A 23,836-nucleotide genomic window follows, 5' to 3' on the forward strand; every position below is an offset into this window, starting at 1 on the left:
GATGCGCAACATGGGTTGATGACAGAGGCGCGAGCAAGACATGTGCCCAGCCCATATTGGATTTTCTACTCAATAATGTATAATATATAATAAGTAATTAGTTAGAGAGAAAAAAATAGACTCCGAGTGGCTTACACCATCGCAGAGGTAATTAAAACAGCTTCTCTGCATCTAAAATTTACCGCCAACGTCAAATATCGTTATACATGATGTACTCTACTCGGTCCTGCAAGCGGTAGCCGTTTCCCATCGTTTATTCCAGATATACAAAGGGTCTATCCCAAAACGCCACACATCTATCAAAGTAACACCGCGACGCCAGGTAATATCTCACAACAAGCCAATGTCCATCTCCTACCATCCTTCTCCTGGCTGTCGAGCATGTTTATTCCCGCTTCCGCCTCTGAAGTAATTATACTGCATGGGATCCGCGTACGGGTCCACTTCATCCTGCTGCTGAAGGTCACTGTAACCCTGAGGCCCCCCGCCCATGGCACCAATTGAAGGGCCCGCGGCAGGACCACGCGATACTTGAGGAGAGCCAACTCTCTGGGGGACAGGCGAGTGTACCCTTGGTGGAGTCATGCGACCACGTTCCATAGACCCCTCACGGGAGTTGAAGCCTGGCGGAGCAGCCATGGCGGCGGCGTTGCGAACTAGGCCCGAGGAGCTGCCGTTGTCGTGGGCATATAGGGGTGTGCCTCCGCGGGAGACGGGGTCCGAAGGCGGTCCGTATGCCGCGTTGGACGGTCTGTAGGACGGGTATCCCGTGTCGGACTTGGACATGTTGGTCATGACGCGACGAGGCTGGCCGGGGCCGCCAACACCGCTCATCATGGGAGAGGCAGGCCGTGAGACAGAACGGATACTACCCACATCATCCAACGAGCCTGGCGTCCCCATTCGCATAATGTCGCTTCCCTTGCCGTACATTTCGCCTCCACCATGCTCGTCCACAAATTCTGCTCGATTTTTGTAGTACTGGAAATCCATCTGTGCATCCGAGACGTATTCGAATCCAGGCACAGCGTTTGCTGTCTTTCCCGGTTTGCCGCCCTTCATACTATCCAGTGCATACACATCCGAGTAACCACTAACAGTCGCCAGGTCGGCACCATCGTTGTCGCGTCCATCCGTCAGCCGACCACGGTACACCGAAGGCAGGAGATTCTGTGCCTTCTGATGCACCATTGGAGTAATGAGAGGTTTGTAGAGCGCAGGATGGCCGAAACGACTCGCCAACTTATCGCTACGGCTTCGCGAATCGCCTTGCATCCCGGCTTCAGGGTGCTGTGCCGAATATTGAGTGTTGTAGTATCGCATCTTGTCGTCAAAGGCCTTTGAACAGTAGATCTTGAACGCAATCATCATGAATGGCAATGGGCACACGGCATAAAACTGCATATGCGTGCCATCGCCACGGGCCCAAGTTGTGAGCAGTACCACGCCGTTAGCAAGGATAGCCCCAAGTATCATGCGATTGAAAACAACTCGCCAGAATAAGCCGCCAGATTCTGTTTTGGTGACAAATCGATAAAGAATCAGATATTTCTTGAGGTAGCAGTCGATGGAGAAGTACATGGCGGTTGCGAGGAGACAAAGCGGTTGGATGGTACCGAAACATAGCGTAACCGTCGAGTAGAAGAGGAAATATGTGTAGTAGTTGGCATATTCAAACGGAGGCGGGGCCGTTAGCTCGATGAGTTCTCTGGGCGTTGGGCTCGAAAATTTCTTTTGGAAGAAGGCGACAATGAGTGGCCAAATTTGGGCGAGGTCGACAGCTGCACCAAGTTGCCGTTGAAGCAAATATGTGACCCAGAAAATGCTGTTGTTGCAGAACGAAATAACGATGTTCTGGGCAAGATTCCCGTCGAGGATGGCAGACCACGCGTCTTTCTTTGAACCGTTTTGGCCCTCAGTGGCCATGATTACTCCAGCAATAAAGGACCATAAGACACCAAAAAAGGAAAAGACGACGAGATTATTGAAAACGAAGAAGGCGTACAGCTTGCCCAACACGTGTCGTTCTCTGCCAGTCTTTGTTTGGTCGCCAGCTTTGCTCGAAAGTCGACGGAAGATCATGGGCAAGACCAGGTAAACCAACGAAGTCAAGGCGGGCGAGGCTATACCTTGGACAACACCCCAAATATCAGTATGCGCCTCAAGCGATGTCTGAAAACCTTTCCACACCTTGCCCAGGTTACTCAAGTTGACTAGGAAGATGGCAATCATTGCGTTGGGCGCAACCCACAGCATGGTCAGGACGGCAATCCATAAATTGTTGATCCACCGTCTTCGACTACGGGTGGCACTAGATAGGGGCATATTGTGCCAGATGACATCGGTTGGTCGTGGAGCCAGCCTCACAGTCGCTCCATGAGGCTTCTTTTTTCGACAGGCATACGCAATACTGTGCGCTTCTGCAATCTCAGAGTAACTGGCAAAACCATAGGGCTGGGTGCTGCGCCTGTCCACACTAACTCGAACTTCTTTGATCTCAATTTCGAGGTCCCTGATGCGCTGTGTGAGGTAGTCAATGGCATCCAGTCGCTGTCCTGACGGGTACGTATCAAAAGACCGATCCTTTTTAGAGGCCTTGCAAGTTGGTCGTGCTGCTGGTAAGTTCTGCGGGTCCTTCAAATACTTGGCGAGGACCTTTTCCAACTTGCGTACGGTTTTTTCGTGTTCTTCGATCAGTTCAGGAAGATCCTTGACATTTCGGGCCACGACAGTTCTTGCGAACGATGAATTGGGCACGACAGAGTCGATAATTCGCGCAATTCCTTCATCAGAGCATCCCTGGCGGGGAATGTCAAAAAGCATAAGGGTACGGGCATGCAAGCTGCACTGGTACTCCTCTGATTCAAAGTACTTTCTGCGAAGATGAAGAATTTTGCGGTAGTTCCACCACAGAAAAGACATGACGACAATGTTGAACAGGTAGCCAACCACCACCAAAGCCCAGTGAGGTGAGCCGAAAACGTTGCGAGGCGTAATTCTCAACATCCACTCGGTTGTGTCGGGTTGCGAAGAGGTTGAAAAGTCTTTGAAGTTGGTCAAATTGACAGGAACGAGAATGCCAACGCCAATGAGAGCCAAGATCAAGAACATATTTCTGCACATGCGGATAAAGCGCAAGAATATAGTCGCGTCCATGCCAATCTGGTTCATGAGGGTAACTTCTTTCGTATTCAGAAGAGGCGTGATCCAAGCCCATGGCTCTTTTCCGATAGGCGGTGGCGCATGTTTCTCGTCTGCGTGCTTTGATTTCGGAGCGTAAATAGCTTGGTGATATGGACGAATGAAGGAGAAGCATATGGCGATAAATGCTGTAACACCAAGGGATGTAGCCAAGGCAGAGTATACGGAGGCCGTAGCAAGCTACCGAATAAGATGGTTAGCGATCAGCAACATGTGCAATTCCCCTTGGAGTAATTCTACCTTGTCAGCTACAAATGGGTTCTTCAGAAGGTCGATAAGCTCCTGACCAGCATCTTTTTGGTCACCACCATCTCGGGGGAGCAAGGCTCCGAGAGCTGTGGGACGAAGCGCCATGGCGCGCGTAAGTCATCGACGTCGCACCCGTCGCCGAATCGGAGGGTTACAAGTTGCGAGACTCTGAAGCCAGGTGGTCGTGATGGGAGCGCAAAGCCACTAATGTACGACACACGAGTATTCCCAAGGTAGAATGTATCCGTCACCAAGAAGCTTGTGTGTGTGCGTGTGGCCGACTCCGGCTCGGATCGCACTGTGGTCGATCTTCGTGATGATTGACGCCTTGTGTTTCAGTGCAATTGGCGAGGATCGGTGGGGTCGTAGGTAAATTATGCGTCTTGTTTTGCAAATTCCAGGGCGATGAAAAACCTCAAGGGCAGACCAAGAACAAAAGAAACAGGAAGAAAATATGAGAGCGAAAAAAAAGGGGGGGTGACTGGCTCGCTATAAAAATGCAATGTCGAGGAACACGAGCTTTGCGCAACGGGAGGCGAGTCCAGGAGTTTTTTTCGAGGCAGCGGTGGAATCGGCAACGGCGCTCGTGGTCTGCAAGGTGAGCAGTAGATGGATCTACTAGTGTAGATTAACGAGAGGCTACTTCTGTCGCAGCAAAGGAAAGAAGAAAACAGAGGATTGGGAAGAAGAGGAGGGCAGAAGTAAGGACGGAGCGTAGGTTAGTTATCAGGGGAAGAAAGAATGAAAGAAAGGCCAGACGAGAGCAAAGAGAACAAGGAGAGCGGAGGATAGTAAAAAGCGGACGAATGAAGAACAAAAGTTGTTGACTAGAGGAGAACATGGATGGGAGGGCCAGGGTCTTGTCCACCTTGCATTCTAACTGTCTGGTTCTTCGTCAAAGGTCTTTTTGGCTTGGAGTTGAACAGAGACAATAGATGGAGTAGCCGGTACGTTTACCAATGCGCTCGTCGCATGTGCACGCAAGTATGCAGTACCTATCTGCGTCTTGGACCCGCAGAAAACGCAACGTCGACTTGGGCCCTGACAGGAGTCTCCATCCGTCTCCATCCATCTCCATCCACATGGGCTCCAACGTCCACGGCCACGTCCATGCCCATGTCCACGGCTCCCATCCACCAACCACGCGATCCATCAGTGACCAGGGCGCCTGGATCGGGTCACACATTCCGATGTGCTGCATCCTGTACAGCAGCCCAGCAGGTAGCTTGGTAGCACAGCGCCGGCACGGCCGCCAGGCCATCAGTTGACGATTGGCCGTGGCACTTTGCGGAGCACAGGGCACGGAGCTCACGGTGGCGGAAAACATTGACCACTCACTGACAGAGGGAAGGGACACATCCGGGCAGAGTGTCTGGTGTTTTCTGATGTCTCCTTGATGCAGGCTCAGTATGGGACTCCAGCTGGGACTGGGAGACGATCAGGGATGTGCCCGCTGTCCGTTGATGCTTTGAATTGACAGACGCCATCGCCCTAGGCTGCCAATAATGTTCCGAGGCCAAACCACTATCCGACCCCTTTTCTACAAAACACCACACACTTAACATTTCAGTCAAACCGAGGCTGAAACTCTCAGTACACCAAGCCAACCCGAATGTTATAGAAGTTAACACTGAAACTTTTAGGTGTCTGTGCCGCCCAAGCCAATAGCCACGGCGGACCCTTGAGGGGCAGCCTGCGAGGACAATACAATACACGTACGGAGGATTCGTGGACAGGTCCTTGAAGCTTGAAGGCAGTGTGGGTCAAACGAGCCACCAGACCGTGGAAAAATACCTCGATGAATCATCATAGGGCCAAGCACACAGGCCACGCAGTAGCAACCAGTGCGGCGGTACTGGGTATTCCACGGTACCTGTTGGTGGTGGTTTTGCATAGGAGCAAAGGCCGTCTAGGTATTGGTTTGCCTTCAATGCTGCATATCGGCAAGATGGCATTCAAAACTTGCTTGGCTCTTGGTACTGGGGTTGCAGCCGGTCGCCGAAATTCACCGCCAACTTTTCCGCTTTGTTTGATCCCCAGTGATCGCACGGTGACTCTGTGGAAGAAGCCAGGGGTGTTTCCAACCGAACGCCATGCCATTGTTGACGAGCGGCTGTTCATGTTTGCTATTTTTGACGCTGCGCCTCCTCTGATGGGCCCGGCTCCTCTGCTAGCTCCTCATTGGGTTCCCACTGTCATGCATGGGGAGCACTGAATTCCTGTTAGTGCATGAAGAATACGAGGCGAACGCTAAGGTAGGAATGTTCTCCTGAGCAGCCGAAGGTAATGCATAGAATGCGGGCGGTTAGTGTCCGGTTTAGAAGGATGCATCTCAGGGCGCACGGTACGAGTGTGTGTGTTGAGCACGCGCTGTTGCTTTCTCCTTGTTCCCGTTTTCCTGCTGCGAGGAAATGAAAAGCCGAGTCGAACTGCGACGGACGTATTGCGCTCTGCCACATTCCATTCTTGAATCATACTAACTGCAGATCCGCTCGAGACGATGGCCCTGCGTCCACGAACTCCCCACGGGATGCTCGTCCGGGGTACACACAGGCCAAATGCAGTCCTACGTCCCAAAAAACGAACGATGCTATGGCTGCGCGCGTTTCAAGTGCGTGAAATTCTGCAAGCCACGAGAATGACGGGACGAAAATTTTCTCTTTGTCGCCACGCATGACATGAAGTTTCACCAAGACCGTCCCACGCTTACCAAGACAGGCTATTGCTGTTGTACGCGCTTTATGTAAAAGCCAACACCGCAAATGGGTCCCTTATGTCAATAGTATAAACAACTTCGCAACAGACGCCGAGGACAAGTGACAATGACGCGTGTACCGAGCGTCGATCAAGTCCCGGGCTAAGCTTTAAAGTTCCAGTCTAGAACCTTGGCTCCCGACGGAGAGGTGAGTAGTGGGGACGAAAATGTCTTGGGCTATGACCGATATACAGTCGTATGCTCGGAGATGGTTGGCAAGTTGGTTACCAAAGATGGTACGGGCCTTTGTGTATTAAGCACCAAGGCCAAAGCAGAACAGGTGCCAGACTACGCCTACAAAGTTTTGATACCATATTGGCAACAATTAGACGCCAGCCTCATGATTTCCGTACACACGAACAGAGACAATGATCGCGAACAACTTGATCAACACTTGATACGTGTCTCAATGTCCACGGCAAGTCGACAACGTGGCTATCAATTATAGTATATAAACTATTTCAATATTCGTCTACTTTGTCAATCGAAAATGAGCATTTCGAACCACGATGCTGCGTACTTTCTGCTGTACAGTTACGCTAAGCACGTAAGTTCAGGCTACAAGTCTAGGGTGCGAATCTCACAAAAGCTTCGGCGTACAGGCTGAAATAAACATTACCTCGTGTAGCTCTAACTAAACCTTGAAAATAGCCTGTTCTCAAGACTGATCTAGGCATAAATAAATCACTGTTCTTGTCCATCGTGCCGGGACTTCTCTCCCACCCTCCTCACGTCTGATCCGCTCTTCCACACCACCCTACAAAGAAAACATCAAACGAAACGTCGTAAATTTGCGAAAAGTTACAAGAATCATCAGCATGAAGCTTACCGCTGTTCTCGTCGCCATCTGCGCTGCCGCCGCCTCCGCTGCCGTCGCGCCCGTCCGCTCAACCCCGCTTAACCCTCACACGAGCCACCCGTTCGACCGTTATCCCGGGTGCTCCGTAAGACACGACCCGATCCAGCTTCATGGTTCCTGGAGTACACGGTCTGCTAACTGTGACACCTTAGGTCGATTGCTTGAAGAGCAGCTTCGACGAGGCCGGGTGTGCCTACAGCGACAGCAAGTGCGGCTGCATCCACAAGAGGGTCATAACCAAGAGGTCGAAGCCGTGCCTCTGGGCCCGTTGCACCATGGACGAGTGCATCAAGATCAAGAACATGGCAATGGAGACGTGTGACAGGATCGAGAAGGGAATTTGAAAAATGTCGACTGGTTCTCTTGATATTGCTGCGATGGCCCGGCACTATGTCGAAGGGCGTTTGGAGGAAGGGCAGGGCAGCGAAGCCTGACAGATGTCACTTTTTCGTCGTCTTCTGTCGGTATTCCATGTCGTATTCTGTTTGTCGTGCAGCGGCTTGCGACTTGGCTGTGATTTATACATTGCCGGGCTGCACATATGCCCGCGCCTCGCTTTGGTCTGTTAGAAATCTTGATTCTGTCAAATGAAAACATGATTATACACACGCTCGTGCCTTGAAACATATATTGACCGGTTTTTCGCACTGCACACCCACCCTTTCTTCATCAAGGATGCGGCACTGCAGGGGACAGCCAAAACCCGCACAGGACTAGTCCTCGACTCCTCGTCTTGGACAGCACTTATATGAAGTAAAGGCAAAGATGGCCGCGAAGCCCTTCCGCTGCCATCAGACCCAGAGGCCAAGTGGTAGGCGGCAGATCCCCATCTGCGGCACCGCGTCTGATCGGGAAGACGCATTCCTGGCATCGGGCCGTGGCGATACGAGATTCGGCATGTATCCCGACGTCGCCCAGGTAGGAACGTCTGCTGAGCAAAATTCCAGGTGTGTGATATTGTAAACGTGAATGCGGCCCCTGCTCTTCAAAAAAAGAGTCAGCAAGAGACGTTGAATGTAACTATGCGCCGCGTCAGTTGCCAATCGCGGCTCCTGTCGGGGCAAGAAATGATTCTGGAGAAAGAAAGGAGTGCCCGTTGCGGTTGCCAAGTCAAAGTGTATTGAACGACATGGGATACATCAAACTTCCATGATAAATAACATTCACCCCCAACGCCATTTGTTCAGGTGACACTGCACAAAACGTCCAGCTCAATCAATGTCAGACCTCGTCTCATGAGTCCAAAACACCATGTTGCCTACCTCCCGCCCTCCGAAACCTGGATCAAAAGTCATTTCATCGTATGTAACTCCTCCTACGGGCCATAACCGCGTGTATCCGGGCCCCAATCCATTGCTCGATCAAGCGTCCGCCGGGCCCTGGCTCCTGGTTTTGCGCGCCGTTCTGCCCACTGGCGGGAGCTTCTTTTCCTTCTTGGGTTTACCGTTTTTGGGGGATGTTTGGGGAGGTTCTTTGGCGGTTTCCGCCGGTGCTGGGTCAGAGGCTGGGTCCGCATTAGAAGCAGGGTCTGAAGTTGCGGCCGCTTTAGCCGCCTGTCCGTTGGCGGCTGCGCTTCCATCGAGCTTGGGCTTCTTGTCCAGTGGAAGAGGATCCGAAGCAGCGGGATCTTTGTCTGTCGCGGATGAGCCATCGACAGGCGGAACGTCATTGTCAAGCTTGCGTTTCTCGCCGACAGCGTTGTCGTTGGGCTCGGCAGTGGTGATGGGGGGCGCGTCTGGAATTTCCGCTGGGGCAGGGGCTGGGGCAGGAACAGGCTCTGATTCGGGACCAGTGTGCGTCACTGGTGCGGGCTGCTTCTCCTCATGCTTGTCGACGTCCATGGCTCCACTGGCAGGAGAATCGTTCATGGGCGGCTCGGGAGCCTTGGCGACGGATGACTGTTGCACCGGCTCTTCACGAGGTGCAGGCGCATCTGAAGAAGAGGAAGTATGCTTCTCGTCGGGCACAGAAGTCGGAGGGGTGGGCTTTGGTTTCTCAGCTCCTGTCAGCTCGACGGGTTCGATAATCGGCTCACTAGGAGGTTCAGGTGCTGACGGAGCAGGGTCCTCCGAGATGGTGAGCTCTGGTCGGGGCGTTCCTCCAGCAGGTGTCGATCCATTAACAGGCGTCTCTGGAACAGACATGACCTCGACAGGCTTGGGCAGGGTAGAACTATGGCCGGTGTCACCGTTTATCTTGTTCTCTCCAGCTGGCTGAACCAATCTTTCGGCCGGCTTGTCACCCGGCTTGTCCGTGAGCCCGACCTCGTCTTTCTCATTCCTGTGAGCTGGTGCGGGAGGGCAGACGGCGAGAAATGGCTGTCCTTCTGGAGGAGAAGCTCCAACCCGCGGCTTGGAATCATCTGGGCCAAGACCAGAGACTATAGAATGACGAGTTAGCTTGCTATGATGGCAAAGGTGCAGTCATTCAGCAGAACTTTGGTGGCAAGTTGGCACTGAGAAGCACGGGCAACAACCAATTACTCGCAGATGCATCAATTGATACAACTAGTGGGCATTGGGAGCACCAGCGAAGTCAGGCGACCCAAAATCCTCACACGGCAATATTACGCGATCGATGTTTCGCGACCCTCACCTTTCTCAACTGCCGGGACGTTGGTGTCGGTCATTGCGGTGGCAGACGTGGGTGGTGAGTTCGGATGACGTAAGGTGGGTGGTACCGCGAGCGGCTCTGTCGAGTGATTAAGCTTGCCTCTGCGGCTGAGGGAGCTCTGTAAGAGCGAGCAGGCGAAGAGATTGGTGAGCGATGAGGAATCCAAGCATGTGAGCTTTCATGCGGCAGGGAGATGTCTGATGGGGCGATGCCGTGCTCCTACGGGCAAGAGGCGAAAGCAAGGCAATGTGAGTTTGAGAGGGAGAGATGAGGCAGAGAGGCAAGCTGAAGCCAGTAAACTGGAGGGAGCAGCGAGATGGGGGAACGAAGGCAAAGGCTGGCCTTGGAGCTCGGTACTGGCCAATGCATGCCTCCGTGAAGAGTTAAAGAGGGCGCGGCCGGTTCCACAAGCAGGAAACAGTCGATCGAATATTGTTATTCCGCAGCTTCGGAACGGCGGGCGCGGCGTGTTCCTCACCCGCACATTCGTGTGGCGAGATACCTTGGATTCGAGTTTGAGCCAAGTACCTCGATGCCTGCGTCAATGCCCCGTTCGCACACGTCACTGACAGTGTGTGCCAGGTTCAGACATCTACATGTACGTTTAGCACTTAAGACGGCGACACAAGCAAGCTAGACCATCTCAATGCCGCCCACACAGTCCACATGAACATGCCAAACCTCGTGGGTGGACCAGCCATCCAAAGGCGAGCCCGGCCGTATCTGAGACTTGGTTGTATTGGCTGGGCAGCATGACCAAGCCAGAGCAAAAAACATGTTCTCGTTTCTGGCAGTCACAGGCTGCCGAGCACACAACGCAAGGGGGCTGAAGGATCGCCTGGAGATGATCTCGACCGTGTTCGCATCCCATAGACGGTGCGGATCCAAACGATGGAAACGGCCGGACCATGGTACCAGACCGTGGCGACGCTCCAGGATTACTCCAGGACCTCAACTCCAGGATGCTGGGCAGGCGCTCCATTTGCGGAGAAGCGGAAGCTTAGGCGTGCTTCGGGCTCAGTCTCCAGCGCTTGATAGGCTGCGCAGCAAACACCAGAGACACGAGCTACAGGCCCCGACGAGGAGAAATGCAGACGATGGTGGGCCGCAAACATCCACCATCGCGCAAGCCACCGATTTCTGGACATGGCTCAACAGCCAGCTGCGTCCAATAGCAGCATCGAAAAGCAGATCCCTTCGCCGCAGTTGGCAGTGAGGGGAAGACCTTGGCAGAACCAAACCAGACCAGGTCTACTCGGAACTCTGTGCCCAAGCTGAAGTCGAGCGGTAATACGAGGGACCGCTGTTCTTTGAAGCGAACGGCCAGCAATCTGTGATGGAGGAGTGAGTGGTCAGTTGATGCTGCCGCGTCGGTTGCTCGAGTTTAGGCCTTTGTTTGTTGTGGACGGGCGCAGTTACCCTCCCGCTGCACGCATGGGATACATATGCACGGCACTGGGCGCTGGACCGTCGAACTTGTCCGTCATGTTGTGGCATTGGAGAATATGTACCGAGTATCGCTTGTGATCTCGTGCCCACACCCAACTTCGATGCGTCTCTCTGGAGGGGGCGTCGAGTAGACGGTCTGTTCAAGACAAGCTGCGGCGGCGCATCAAGACGGCTATCCAGAAGTCAATTTCGCAAAATTGGCAGAGTGCAGACGTTACCAGATGATGGAATGATTTCGTGGTCCATGATTGTGTCCAACATCGATTCGATTCGCCAAGCCTCACCACCCGTCCATCCGTAACAAAGGCCCCAATCCAATTCAGGGGCGTCAATGCAGAATTGGGGTCCCGAGCGCCAGGCCGCACAGTTGCTTAGTCATACAAAATATGGGCCCGACACCACAAGTCCATCGTGACATGCTGGCCAAAGAAGCACGGGGTTGCGACACGCTCAGAGCTGACACTTGAAGCTTTTTCTGTTTTTTACGCGATACACCAGCCCAACTTGATCACGCTCCTTATCTCGTCGCCGACGGGTCTTGCTTTCTTTCCATTCGCGCAGCACATGCTTCATTTTTTTTGTGGTTTCTTCATTCGTCCGCTTCTCTCACAATGGCTCCCGCCAAAGCCTCCAAGAACAAGTACTCGGTGATTCTGCCCACGTACAATGAACGTCGAAACCTGCCCATCATGACGTGGTTGCTGAACCGCACCTTTACCGAGAGGTAAACCCTCCTCTGACACGTGTGCCGCGTGCACAGCTCAAGGCTAACGCCAATTGCCAACAGCAAACTCGATTGGGAACTCATCATTGTCGACGACGGTTCTCCCGATGGCACCCAAGAAGTCGCCAACCAGCTGGTCAAGGCCTACGCTCCTCACGTCGTCCTCAAGAGTCGCTCCGGCAAGCTCGGTCTCGGAACCGCCTACGTCCACGGCCTGCAGTTTGTCACCGGCAACTTTGTCATCATCATGGATGCCGACTTCTCGCACCACCCCAAGTTCATCCCGCAGATGGTTGCGCTCCAGGAGTCGGGCAACTACGACATTGTCACGGGCACGCGGTATGCCGGCAACGGCGGCGTCTACGGCTGGGACCTGAAGCGCAAGTTTGTCAGCCGTGGCGCCAACTTGTTTGCGGACACGGTGCTGCGTCCCGGCGTGAGCGATCTGACGGGTAGTTTCCGGCTGTACAAGAAGAGCGTGTTGGAGAAGGTGATTGGCAGCACGGAGAGCAAGGGCTACAGCTTCCAGATGGAAATGATGGTTCGCGCCAAGGCCATGGGGTGCACGGTCGCCGAGGTGCCCATTTCGTTTGTGGACAGGCTGTACGGCGAGAGCAAGCTCGGCGGTTCAGAAATTGTCGAGTACGCCAAGGGCGTGTTTTCATTGTGGTTGAAGGTATAGACGGATGGGACATGTATGGGCCGAGACGGAAACATAAAGTAATGAGGAAGCTACGTTACTTGTAATATACCTTTTTTTACCAGAACCAACGAAGCTTGCCCACAGTACATATGTACACTGAAGCGGGATCAGAAAAACGCATGCTCGCCTGAGGCCCAGGTCATTTCGATTTGTGGTAATTACACGGCACAGTCAACACAACGTCAAAGCATGGCCGGCAACTGGAAGGCATTGGTTCCCGTACTGACTTTATCTTCACAGGCCCACGAAACCAAGCATGCCTCAGCCCGCGTCATCCGCATACAATACACGCAACCCCATCGACGACATTCCCCAAAAGCCCGCGTCTACATGTTCCTCCCCCCCGTCACCATGATGGTCTGGCCAGAAACGTAGGAAAACAAGGGACTCGCGACGGCCAGAATGCTCGCCGCCGCCTCCGCCGGCGTGCCGGGCCTCCCGAGCGGAATATCGGCATACGCAGCGGCGGCCCCCTCGGCCCCGGCGCCCTTCTGCTTCTGCTTCTGCGGGATGCCCAGCGCGATCCTCTGCCCGTCCGGGCCGGCGACGAAGGCGCCCTCCTCCTTGGCCGCCGTCAGCCGCGTGGCAATGTGCCCAAAGGCGACGGCGTTGGCGCGCACGCCGAAGCGCGGCCCCCACTCCTTGGCGATGGTCTTGGTGAAGCCCGTGACGCCGGCCTTTGCGAGGGCGTAGTTGATCTGGCCGGCGTTGCCGTGCACGCCGCTCGTCGAGGAGACGTTGACGACGCACCGCGGCTCGCCGTCCCGGACGCGGAAGTAGGGCGCCGCCGCGCGCACCAGGTTGAAGGGCGCGGTGCAGTGCAGCGCGATGATGGTGTCCCACTGCTTGTCGGTCATCTTGTGGATGACCCCGTCCCACGTGTACCCGGCGTTGTTGACGATGATGTGGATCTTGCCGTTGCCGAACGAGGCCGCCTGGGACACGAGGCTCTGGATGTAGGACGGCGACATGATGTCTCCTGGGACGGAGATGGCCTGCCCGCCTGACTTGTTGATGGCGTCGGCTACGGCATCGCTCTTGGCTGTTGTTTTCTCCTGTTAGGTTGGGGGGTGTTGATGATGCCGCGGGGGGTGGGAGACATACCGGCGTCAATGTCGGTGACGACAACCTTGGCGCCTTCGTTGGCGAATAGCCTGGCTGTTTCGGCGCCGATGCCTTGGCCGCTGCCGGTGACGATGGCGACTTGGTTGGCGAGCAGGCCGCGCGGGTAGTTGAGGTGTTGGGAGATTTGGGCGACGCGGTCCGTCATATTTTTTTTAGAGGAGGAGGAGGAGGATGTGACTCGCGGGAGGTTACTTTGTGTGTATATTTGCTTTTTGGTTGAAATTGGACGGAACGGAGCTGAAGTTGGCGACGCTTGGAGGATGAGATGGGCTTTATGAGGCGCGCGCATGGAGCGAGGTTCAATGTAAGTGCCGAGGTCGAAGGAAGCCGGCGGCCCCGCACCCGGCTTTGGACAGGGTCGGGGTCCGGTCGCCGTGGGAGCAGGCTCTGAGGAAGGGTCTGTCGTGTATTATGCGTATCACCGTCATGGCTTTTATGGCAATGCAAGTAATGCAAGTTGGGGTGAGCTGGGTAAATTGCTGCGTCGTTTGTTTGCCTTGGGTCAGTTTCATGCTGAATGGGTTTTATGGGTTGATGTCGAGTGCTGCCCCTTGGATGCTGTGCTCAGTGCTCACTCCTGGATATAGCTGTCAGATGTACTTGGGCCACGTGGACTATTTTTCAAACTCTTATAAATGTAAGCGTGCTTGAAATCGACTTGATTAGTGTGAAAGTAATGCCATGAGACGCCTATATGCAGATAATGCCCGGCTCGCAACCCCAGACAACATTAGTCGACAGGGCCTGCCGGCAGTAAACACCACAAACAAATAGCAGTAACTGAATTTATTTCTATCCAAAGAATGTATTACACAGCCATGCTAGTATGGATTCATTGGAACTCAAGTACAAAAACGCACGTCGCAGGATAACCAAGTACACCCACCGCTACCGCCTCAGCACCAAACTACTTACTGCATTGGTCGGGGTACATGACGTTGTAAATGACAAAGTCGGCTGCTTTGAAGCCATCCGCGTAGACAGCCCATATCTTGCAGACTCCAGGCCACTGTCCATTGTTACACTTCTTGAGCTAGTAGGAGTTGTTGGGAAGGTGTTTGTTATACATGCAGCCGTCCCGGCATCGTGGTTGGAGAATTCGAGGATAGGTACGAGATACTGGTCGCCGTTGATGCGATTCGGGTTCGTGGCCGGCATGCAATTGCAAAGAGCGTTGATTCTCGTGGTGAAGGGACATTGCCAATGATTTATAAACGAGACGAACTGGAGCTTCAAATTTGCTCCTTACTGCATGCAGGTCTTGCGCGACGATACTGTCTGTCTAGTCTGGGTATTCGCATTCCTACTATTCGCTTTTGCATATCGGACCTAGTTCTTGCGAGGTTCTTGCCTCCCTTCGCTTTATGTAGGCATTGCGGGAGAAACGCACTCTTCTGCCAACATTTCCAAATGTGTATCACATGCACGGCCTTGAAGGAAATACTCCGTTTAGTGTCCGTCGCTTAAGCACCAAAGGGGCTTACATGTATTCTATATTCCAGACTGGAGTTTTTCAGCTGACACCTCATGTTCCTGGCCCGAATTTAAGGTCCTTAGTCGGGTACTACAGAACGTGGTAAAATATATTCGCCAACAAAAAAGTATACACTAATATACTGTAGTAGTGTATTATAGCATCAGGCGCCGATTGATAGGTACCTTCCCTGGTCAAATGCTGTTTGCCTCCCACTGTAGTCTGTACATACGCGGCTTACTTTGGGAGAGGAGCTACTCGAGGATTCTGTTTGGCTGGTGGGTTAACAAAGAAAATAAAAGAGAGAAAGAGGGAGAATTGCAGTAGCAGAACCTGGTAGATTAACCGCCGCATACCTACTAAGTAGGTACTTACATAGGATATTAGTCAGATTACTTATTTCAGGTTGAGGCATGTCACAAGCCGGACAACTGGCACGTCAAATCGACACTACCAAACTCCTCTGCGATGCAATGCCAGTTTTTGAAAAGCTCTCCATTAACAACTTTCGATCCAATGCGCCGCCGAGCATCCAATCCATTTCTTGTGTCCCGGCCGGCTGCCTCACCAAGCATCTCCACTCGGCCATCAGCCAGCATCGCAAGAGCAGCATATTCAAGATACTTCGCAAGGCATACTGCCTCAACTTATCCCCTGTGCGAATTCAGTAGTCCTAATGGATGTGGAAGTTGATGAGCCTGCTCCTCGTGGGCATTCGGTCCCACGACGGCCTAGCACCTCCACTAAGCTTTATAATGCGCATTAAGCGGGCCGCCCGGTATGGCAAGATGGCCGAGTGGTTAAGGCGAAAGCCTCGAAAGCTTTTGGGTTCGCCCGCGTGTGTTCGAATCACACTCTTGTCGACTCTTTTTTTGTATTTCAACAGCCTTTTTTTTCTTGAGCCGCAATACCTACACTTGTACCTCTTTCAGTCAGGCCCAATAATTTTTTTCCAAGGCACAAGATATTCGGCGTGAATGACGGCATCTCCGCCTTTGGAGTCTTTACATCCCGGTTGGCCCTCCTACGGTCGATCAGGCGTGAGTCTTTGGCAGCGCACCACGACAGCCGTCATGCCCACATGCAGCAAGGAGATAGAGTCGCAGCGGGCACAACAAGCAAACCACGGTAGAAGAAGACGCCGGGCTCAGGAACAAATCCCCTAGATAGGGGCTACGGGCTGCTGATGACGTCGAGTCCGTTGGGCGGGGACGTCGCGTTGGCCGTATTGTTCCCGTGCCGATGGACAAGGCTTTCCACGCTCCCTCGGGCCTCTAATCGTGCCCGCCCCACATATTTTAGGTGGCTGGTTACCCTCACCACCTAAAGGTGGTACTGGATACTAAGACGGGCCAGATATTAAGGCAGGCTAATTTTTTATATAAATATATTAAACTATAAAAATAATTATAATTAGTATTTAAAAAGTAAAAAGTAAGGTTAAATTATATATTAATAAGGCTTTTAATTATATTAATATAAATCTAAGTATTAAAATTTATATTATAACCTAAAAATTTAATATATTTTAAAATAAGCTTTAATAATATATTAATAATATTTTTATTAAAAAAAACTATTTAATAATTAATATAAAGCTTTTATAAAAAAAAGAAATTATTTTATATAATTATATTAATTACCTTAAAAAAGCTAATTTTATTATTTAAGTTAAATTTATTATAAATATTATAAATTATATCCTAAAAAAAAGGTATTATTAATAGCTTTACTTAAGCTAATTAAAATATAATAAATTATATATTTTATTTAATAATATAATTATTATAAAAGCTTTTAAAAAAAGCTTAATTTAAATTAAAAAGCTTTAAAAAATATTAAAAAAGCTTTTTTTTATTATAATAAGCTTAAAAAAATTATTAAAAAATATAAAATCCCTTTTAAAAATATTTAAAATATAAATAAAACTAACTTTTATATTAAAATTAATTAAAATTACTTAGTTATTATAAAATACAAAAAGGTATATTTATTTTTAATATTAAAAAATAAAAAAATTTTAATAATAATAAAAAGTATTTTTATTAATAATAAAATTATTTTTATTTTTCTTATTTTTATAAAATAAAAATATATAAAATTATAATATTAAATAAAAAAGCTTAAAGTTAATATTAAAATAATAATTTTATTAATTAGCTTTATAAATAATAAAATTATATTTACTTAAATATAATACTTTTAAAAATTTATAATATTAATAAATAAATATTACTTATTAATCTTAAATAATTATAAATTATATTATATAATTAAATTTATTAAATATTATAAAAAGTATTATATAATTCCCTTTATATTACCTTTATATTTTATATATATTTTTTAACCTTTTAATATTATAATATTTTAGTTATTAAAATATTATTATATAAAAGTATTAAATATTATTATTTAAAATAATATATTAAATATTATAAAAATTAAATTCTTAGCTTATATTTAAGCTATATAAAAATAAGCTTTTAAGACTATTATTATTTTATTAGCTTTTTAAAAAACTAGAATTTTACTTTATAATTTATAGCTTATAATTAAGGCCTTTAAATAATAAGTTATAATTTATATTATAATATTATTATTATTATTATATATATATTATAACTTTTTTAACTTTAAATTTTTTATAACTTTTAAGTAAATAAATAAGATTATTAATAAGCTAAAAAATATATTAAAAGAAAATATATCCTTTAAACCTAATTTTATATATAATATTAATTATTTTATTTATAGCTTTTTTATTATAATTATTAAGCTTATATTATAACAGCTAAGGTTCCTAAGGGATAAACTAGTTATAGTTTATATTAGTAAAATAACTAAGGTAATTAATTTAAGTAATTAAGTATTATATTAATAATAAGTTATAAATTATAACTAAGTAATTAAAGTTAAAGAGTTATAAGTAAAGCTTATTTAATATAATAATTAGTATTAAAAGCTAAGAAGCTAAAAGCTATTTATAAAGTAAATTTAAGGGTTTTTATATATTATAATTATTAGTTATTATAAAGGTAAGTATTCTTAATATTTACTTTTAAATACTAATAAGTATTATATATATTTACTTATAATAACTAAGTATTTTTCTTATTAGTTTTATTATATTAATTAATATTTTATAGCCTATTATACTTATATTACCTAATAGCTTTATATAACTAGCTTAACTTATAGCTTATATACTAGGTTATAATATAATATCCCCTTTTTTATAGTTTTATTTTTAAGATCTAGGCTTTATTTTATAAGTAGTTTCTTTACTTTTTTTTTTTATTAATAAGTTCCTTTTTCTTTTTATTTTTTATAATATCCTTTTAATATTATATCTAGTTATATTATTATTTCTTATATCTAAAAGTAAAAAAATCCCTTATTAAAAGCTTTTTTTACTTTATAAAATAATTATTTAGCTGATTTTATTAAATTATTTAGTTATAATATTATATTATATTTCTTTTATTTTACTTATAGTTTTTATTATAAAATAATTAAGTATTCCTTTAAGTATAAGAAATATATATAATAAAAGTATTTTTATAATACTTTTAGTATTATAATTAGCTTATATAAGTATTTTTTTATATATTATTATTTTTTATTAATAAGTGTTTTTATAGTTAATTATATTATTTTTAAATTAAAATATTTAAATTAAAAAAAAAAAAAAGTAAAAAAGTAAATACTTAAGGCTTAAGCTAAGTTAAATAAAGTATTAGCCTATTTAGCGTAATTATACTATTAAAAGTAGTAGTTAATTACTAAAGGTTAATAAATAATTTACTTAGGTTTATAATTATTAAATAAGTTAAAGAAAAAAAAATATTATAAATTTAAGGCTATTATTAATATATAATTTTTAGGTATTATTAACGTATTAAATTAGAATATTATATTTAGAAATACCTTATTAAATACTATTAGTAATACTATTATAATAAGTACTAGTAATTCTTTAAGTATTTTATAGGTTTTTATATATTTTTCTTATTTTTATAGCTTTTTTATTTAATAAAATATTAATATATTTTATTTTTTATTTTTATATTTAAAATTTATTTTACTAGCTTTAAGAAAAAGACGGCGAATTCACCACCGATTTTGGTGGTTTCTGACGCGGAAACAGGCGGGCAATTTGCCAAGGATCCAACGCCGCTTTAAGCCATGCAACTTGGCCCCGTTGGCTGACCGTATCTGTCAATGTTCAGCGAGGTACCATATGGTACTCACTCCTCATTGGACAGCATTTAGGACACGGGCGGCTAAGTGTGTTGGTCAATTTATTAGAACTTTCAACCAAAGTTCCAAGAAACACTTTTTTGCCCACTCGCTGCCTTTTTCAAGAACTTAAAGATGGTCTCTACAGCCACGTTTAAAAGCCCGCGCTCGCGGCTGAGGCGGCAGGGCCATCTCTTTGTTCCCTCCACAAGCCTACACTACCTTTCCAAATTACCTCAAACTCCACGAGCCGCGGGCTGCAGCAAGTCTAGATCACAGCCTAACAACTTCATCCACCATGGCACGCCAGCGACGCTCACCTGATGCAGACGAATCTGATTCCTCTTTTTCACCAGAGATTGGGAGCTGCTTTGACGAACATGAAGCGGATCTGTCTGGTGACGAAACGGAGGCAACGGAGGCAACGGACCTTGACGTATTGGAAAATGATGATCTGGACGTTGAAGACCAAATTCAACTCTTTGGTGGAAATACACATCCACCCGAATATTACCGGCGAGGCATAGAAGAATTCAATGAAAGCACCTTTATTGGTGAGGATTACAGCCCAGGGAGTACAATACTTTTCGACGCTATAGAGCTGCAGTGGCAGCAGTAAGTCGCCTCACTTTCCCGCCGCATCCAGGCTCAACGTTTTAATTGTCTACCCGCAGATTTTGCAATGAGGTTCTCTCGCGTAACCCTCAGGCGTGCTTCGAGTCGATCTCTATAGGTATCCTCTATAAATTCTTTGAATGGCGGTTGAACCAGAAGGCGGGCAAGGACGGTAGAAAATTGAGAGGCACTACAAAGAGCTCCTCGTTGGGCACAGCCTGGAAGGTCTTCCGACTCATATATGAGAGGGCTATTGGTACGAAGCTCGATCCAAAATTGAATCGCAATATGCACAAGGTATGTTGCTCTCGATAACCAACAAGATGTGTGGGTTGTAACGTTTTCTAGGTCCTCCGAGAGCTTGCGAAAAAACACGGACTAAGCGACCAGAAAAGAGCTAATCGCTGCATGACTATCAACGATTTGAAGGAACAGATCGAGACGACGCTTAGCACCACAAAGAAATCGTTTGATCTAGGAGAGCACCGGATTCTGGCTGTGCTTTTTCTCCTCCTATTGGCCCCCGCAGGCTCTCGCCCTACCTCCATTCTACGGCTTCGCTTTGGGGACATCCGAGTGGCTTTGGCGAGAAATCCGGAAGGTGGACCGCACAATATCTTAATTCGGTTCACGTTGGAGTTCACAAAGTCATACCTCGGTACTAAGGATGCGTAAGTGTACTATTTCTGCTGTCTCCGCGTTGCTTGCTAATATTCTCTCTGCTAATACACTACCAGCAAAACATTTACCATCCCTGAGATGATGTTCGATCCATCTTTGCTCCTTAGTCCCCACGCCTTTCTGCTGGGCATTTTATTTCGTCACCAAGCATTCCGCGCATGTCAGCTCACCTCTCCTAGGCAATTAGATGAGTTGGACATACATCCAGGCGAGCGTGAACTACCTTTGCCTCTAAGAAGTGACCTAAAGGAGGTGTGCATATTCCGTCGCGCTGTTAAAACATTGACAGGGTACGAGATGTCAACAAAGACCATCACTAAAGGCATGATTGCCGGCTGGATCAAAAGAGTGGGTGAGATCATGGGACTTCAGTATGAAACAATACCTTACAGTCTGCGCTATAATGCAGCCAATGAGTTTGACCAAAGTCGTAAGTATCTAAGAATCAACGTAAGAAAACTGTTTTTTAACGTTGTTGCAACAGCCGACATGAGCGAGGCACTTCGGAACTTGTCTCTTGACCACGCCAACTCCGTCCCTTTCCAGAAACATTACCTTGGTCGCATTGTCCGTGCGGACCCATGGGCTATTATCCGTCGCGAAAAACCACAGCAGGCACTTATTGACCAAGCTTGCAGCATTGGACACTCTGTGAGCAAACGACGGCCAACAGGCCTCACGGCTGAGCAAACAGCGTCTGTCGCGTCAGATTCTCATGTTCGACGGCTCACAATCCAACTACGAAAATTGCGCCCAGGGTCCGAAGAGCACAAGAAGACCCACCGCGCGTTACGATCATTAAAACAGAAGTTAAAAAGGGAATTAAAACAGAAAATCCGAGACGACTGGACGGACGAACAAGCCGTGGACGATATCGAACGTCAACTCCAAGGTAAAGGCTTTGCCGAACCAGTGGTGGATCATACAATACGTCCTCAGCGACCGGCTCAGAAGTTGCTGATGGAGGCGCTTATACGTCCGGTCGGGGATACTCTTGAGGGGCAGTACAATCGAAGGGATAAGGCGATTGATGCCATAACCGCATATTGCAGCGTCGAGGAAGGGGCGACCGTTCGCCGTAGTTATCTGCAGCCTACGCCAACGGGCTCGCGTAATGAACCTCGTGAGCCGTCGGAAGATGGCGCTCTATTCCTAGCTACTATGTCTGTTTTCATTGAGCATCCCAGTCAAAGGCCAAGAAGATGTTTCCTGTGCGTTGGCGCTGCGCTTTCATTGCCGCCGGATGACCCTCGTGTGGAGGACAAGATCCAGGAGTTTTACACCTCTGGTGATTTGAGCAAACACTTTCGTCGGAGACATCTCTCGCAATTGGGAGACAACGAACGGCCGGTGTGTCAAGTCTGCAACATGACTCTCGCACATAAGATGCATCTGAGAAATCATGCTATTTCAGTTCATGGAACAGTCCCATGATGCCTTCAGCGGTCATAGACTGATGCCTTCCCGTCCGGATGTCAAGATGCGTACCGAGACGCAGTGGTATTTACGTCTTTTTTAACACCGAATACGCACTGTTTCTCAAATGCCTCTATAGTTTGTTCAATTGAATGGCCTATCAAGTTTTACCTTATTCGTCTTCGCCTCAACCCAAATGGCAACTAAATCCATGAGTTCAAGCCTGTAGCCAGACAAGATTACCTTAGCACACTCAAGCTTCCATAACAGTCTCTGACGAGTATAAATGGGTCATCAACGTTAGACAATGGAGAGGAAGCCACCGCTCCAGCTAGAGACTACGGCTTTGTTTGTCAGACAACTTCAAATGGAAGCCCAGGTAAAAGAGCGAGGCTTAATACGAATAATACAACTCCTATTTAAGCCTTAACAATACAGACTAGCGCCGATAGGTTGCCCTGCTAATGATCGTTAGACCATCCTATCTTGCTTTTCTGATCACGTCACTTCCGTAAAATGGTTGGAATTATCGCTATTTACGGCATCGCATTCCTTGTCCTCGTCCCTCTTTGCATCATATTATGACGTCGGGACGTATGGATCCTCCGTCATATACAGCTCATCGTCCTTAATTACAATAACAGAACCGCCCATTAGCAAATCTGCGAAGGATGTGGTACTTACATTACTGTACCTGGGGATTAACATTGGCATGATGCTACCCCAAGTTGGGCGCAGCTCAATCCAGTAGTCTTCTATCTAGCTTGCTATATTAAACACGACGCCCTTATATCATTGAGAGGGAATAAACACGCTCGTAAGTATGCTTTAATTCAGCCCGAAGGGCGTTTATTCAGTCAGGAAGCAGAGCATAAAACCTCTTATGATTGGTCAACTGGTATAGCCTGTGCTCAACTCGTACTTGAATTTGTCGGATAACGCCACCAAATGAAAGCCTCGCTATAGACAAACCCCTGACCGTTGAAAAAGTAACCACTAGCCAGCTCTCGCACAGATCTCACTTCTTATTTCTTTCAATGCAATCGATTCTCTGGCTTGATAAATCCCGTGCCCATTACACCACCTGCATGTCACCCTCGGTGGAATATATCGCAGCCATGTAAAGTACGCATCAAGCCTCCCGCCCGAGCGACATCTAGCGGTCGACAGCCATATGGAGGACGATTTACACGAAGAGCTCGCTAATGTAACCAAGGCACAACATTTACTGTTGGAATGTTACGTTCCATAATTGACTATTTGGGCTGTACGTGTCTGGTAGGCATCGTAAATGGCATCGATAGAACTGTCCCCTTGGTTTGGTTGTTCCTGTTTTGCAGCGATTTAAAACACCATCGGGCAACAGAGACGCAAACTAAAACACACGTGAGGACTACGTACCGCACAGGCCTGACACGTCGCCCAAGCCGATCCTTGATGTCGCAAATATACACCAGCTTTTCTTGCGCTTCCCAGTGCGATACTTGCTGGCCCAGCGGACTAACCAAGTTGCAGCACGGAACGTCGTCATCTCGCGTAGGCGGCATAAATGAACACGTTGTGGATTTGATCAATAGAAGAATCATCAATGGTACCAACTTGCGCCTCAATATCTCGCCGGAGACGTTGCGCCCGGCAGGTGAACAAGGGGCCATCAGCTAGACTGAATTTAGTTCCTGGCAGAGTACAGGCGTCTGTATTGTGTCGAGTTATGAGACTCATTGTTAACT

General features: G+C 47.5%; 6 protein-coding genes and 1 non-coding gene across 7 annotated transcripts; 4 read left to right on the forward strand and 3 right to left on the reverse strand.

Annotated features, from left to right (window-relative positions):
- Positions 1 to 354: 354 nt before the first annotated feature.
- On the reverse strand, positions 355 to 3,555 carry G6M90_00g069030 (uncharacterized protein; the record flags this gene model as incomplete). The annotated part of the gene is made up of 2 exons (XM_014684505.1): positions 355 to 3,381; positions 3,442 to 3,555. 2 exons carry the CDS (start codon positions 3,553 to 3,555, stop codon positions 355 to 357), a joined length of 3,141 nt encoding a protein of 1,046 aa, XP_014539991.1.
- Positions 3,556 to 7,023: 3,468 nt separating this feature from the next.
- On the forward strand, positions 7,024 to 7,408 carry G6M90_00g069040 (uncharacterized protein; the record flags this gene model as incomplete). Its single annotated transcript, XM_014684504.1, has 2 exons — positions 7,024 to 7,149; positions 7,217 to 7,408. 2 exons carry the CDS (start codon positions 7,024 to 7,026, stop codon positions 7,406 to 7,408), a joined length of 318 nt encoding a protein of 105 aa, XP_014539990.1.
- A 1,017-nt stretch (positions 7,409 to 8,425) lies between these two features.
- On the reverse strand, positions 8,426 to 9,693 carry G6M90_00g069050 (uncharacterized protein; the record flags this gene model as incomplete). Its single annotated transcript, XM_014684503.1, has 2 exons — positions 8,426 to 9,444; positions 9,660 to 9,693. The coding sequence occupies 2 exons, from the start codon at positions 9,691 to 9,693 to the stop codon at positions 8,426 to 8,428; spliced, it is 1,053 nt and encodes a 350-aa protein (XP_014539989.1).
- Positions 9,694 to 11,737: 2,044 nt separating this feature from the next.
- On the forward strand, positions 11,738 to 12,532 carry Dpm1 (Dolichol-phosphate mannosyltransferase subunit 1; the record flags this gene model as incomplete). The annotated part of the gene is made up of 2 exons (XM_066130892.1): positions 11,738 to 11,850; positions 11,914 to 12,532. 2 exons carry the CDS (start codon positions 11,738 to 11,740, stop codon positions 12,530 to 12,532), a joined length of 732 nt encoding a protein of 243 aa, XP_065986988.1.
- A 347-nt stretch (positions 12,533 to 12,879) lies between these two features.
- Positions 12,880 to 13,823, reverse strand: fabG_2 (3-oxoacyl-[acyl-carrier-protein] reductase FabG; the record flags this gene model as incomplete). The annotated part of the gene is made up of 2 exons (XM_014684501.1): positions 12,880 to 13,595; positions 13,658 to 13,823. 2 exons carry the CDS (start codon positions 13,821 to 13,823, stop codon positions 12,880 to 12,882), a joined length of 882 nt encoding a protein of 293 aa, XP_014539987.1.
- Positions 13,824 to 15,934: 2,111 nt separating this feature from the next.
- Positions 15,935 to 16,015, forward strand: G6M90_tRNA00000080. The gene has a single exon. It is a non-coding gene; the product is annotated as a tRNA-Ser (tRNA).
- Positions 16,016 to 19,692: 3,677 nt separating this feature from the next.
- Positions 19,693 to 22,124, forward strand: G6M90_00g069080 (uncharacterized protein; the record flags this gene model as incomplete). The annotated part of the gene is made up of 5 exons (XM_014684500.1): positions 19,693 to 20,009; positions 20,069 to 20,306; positions 20,358 to 20,680; positions 20,747 to 21,120; positions 21,175 to 22,124. 5 exons carry the CDS (start codon positions 19,693 to 19,695, stop codon positions 22,122 to 22,124), a joined length of 2,202 nt encoding a protein of 733 aa, XP_014539986.1.
- Between the last annotated feature and the right edge of the window lie 1,712 nt (positions 22,125 to 23,836).

The sequence above is a fragment of the Metarhizium brunneum genome, chromosome 4 (genome assembly GCF_013426205.1).
Source record: "Metarhizium brunneum chromosome 4, complete sequence".
Lineage (NCBI taxonomy): Eukaryota > Fungi > Ascomycota > Sordariomycetes > Hypocreales > Clavicipitaceae > Metarhizium > Metarhizium brunneum.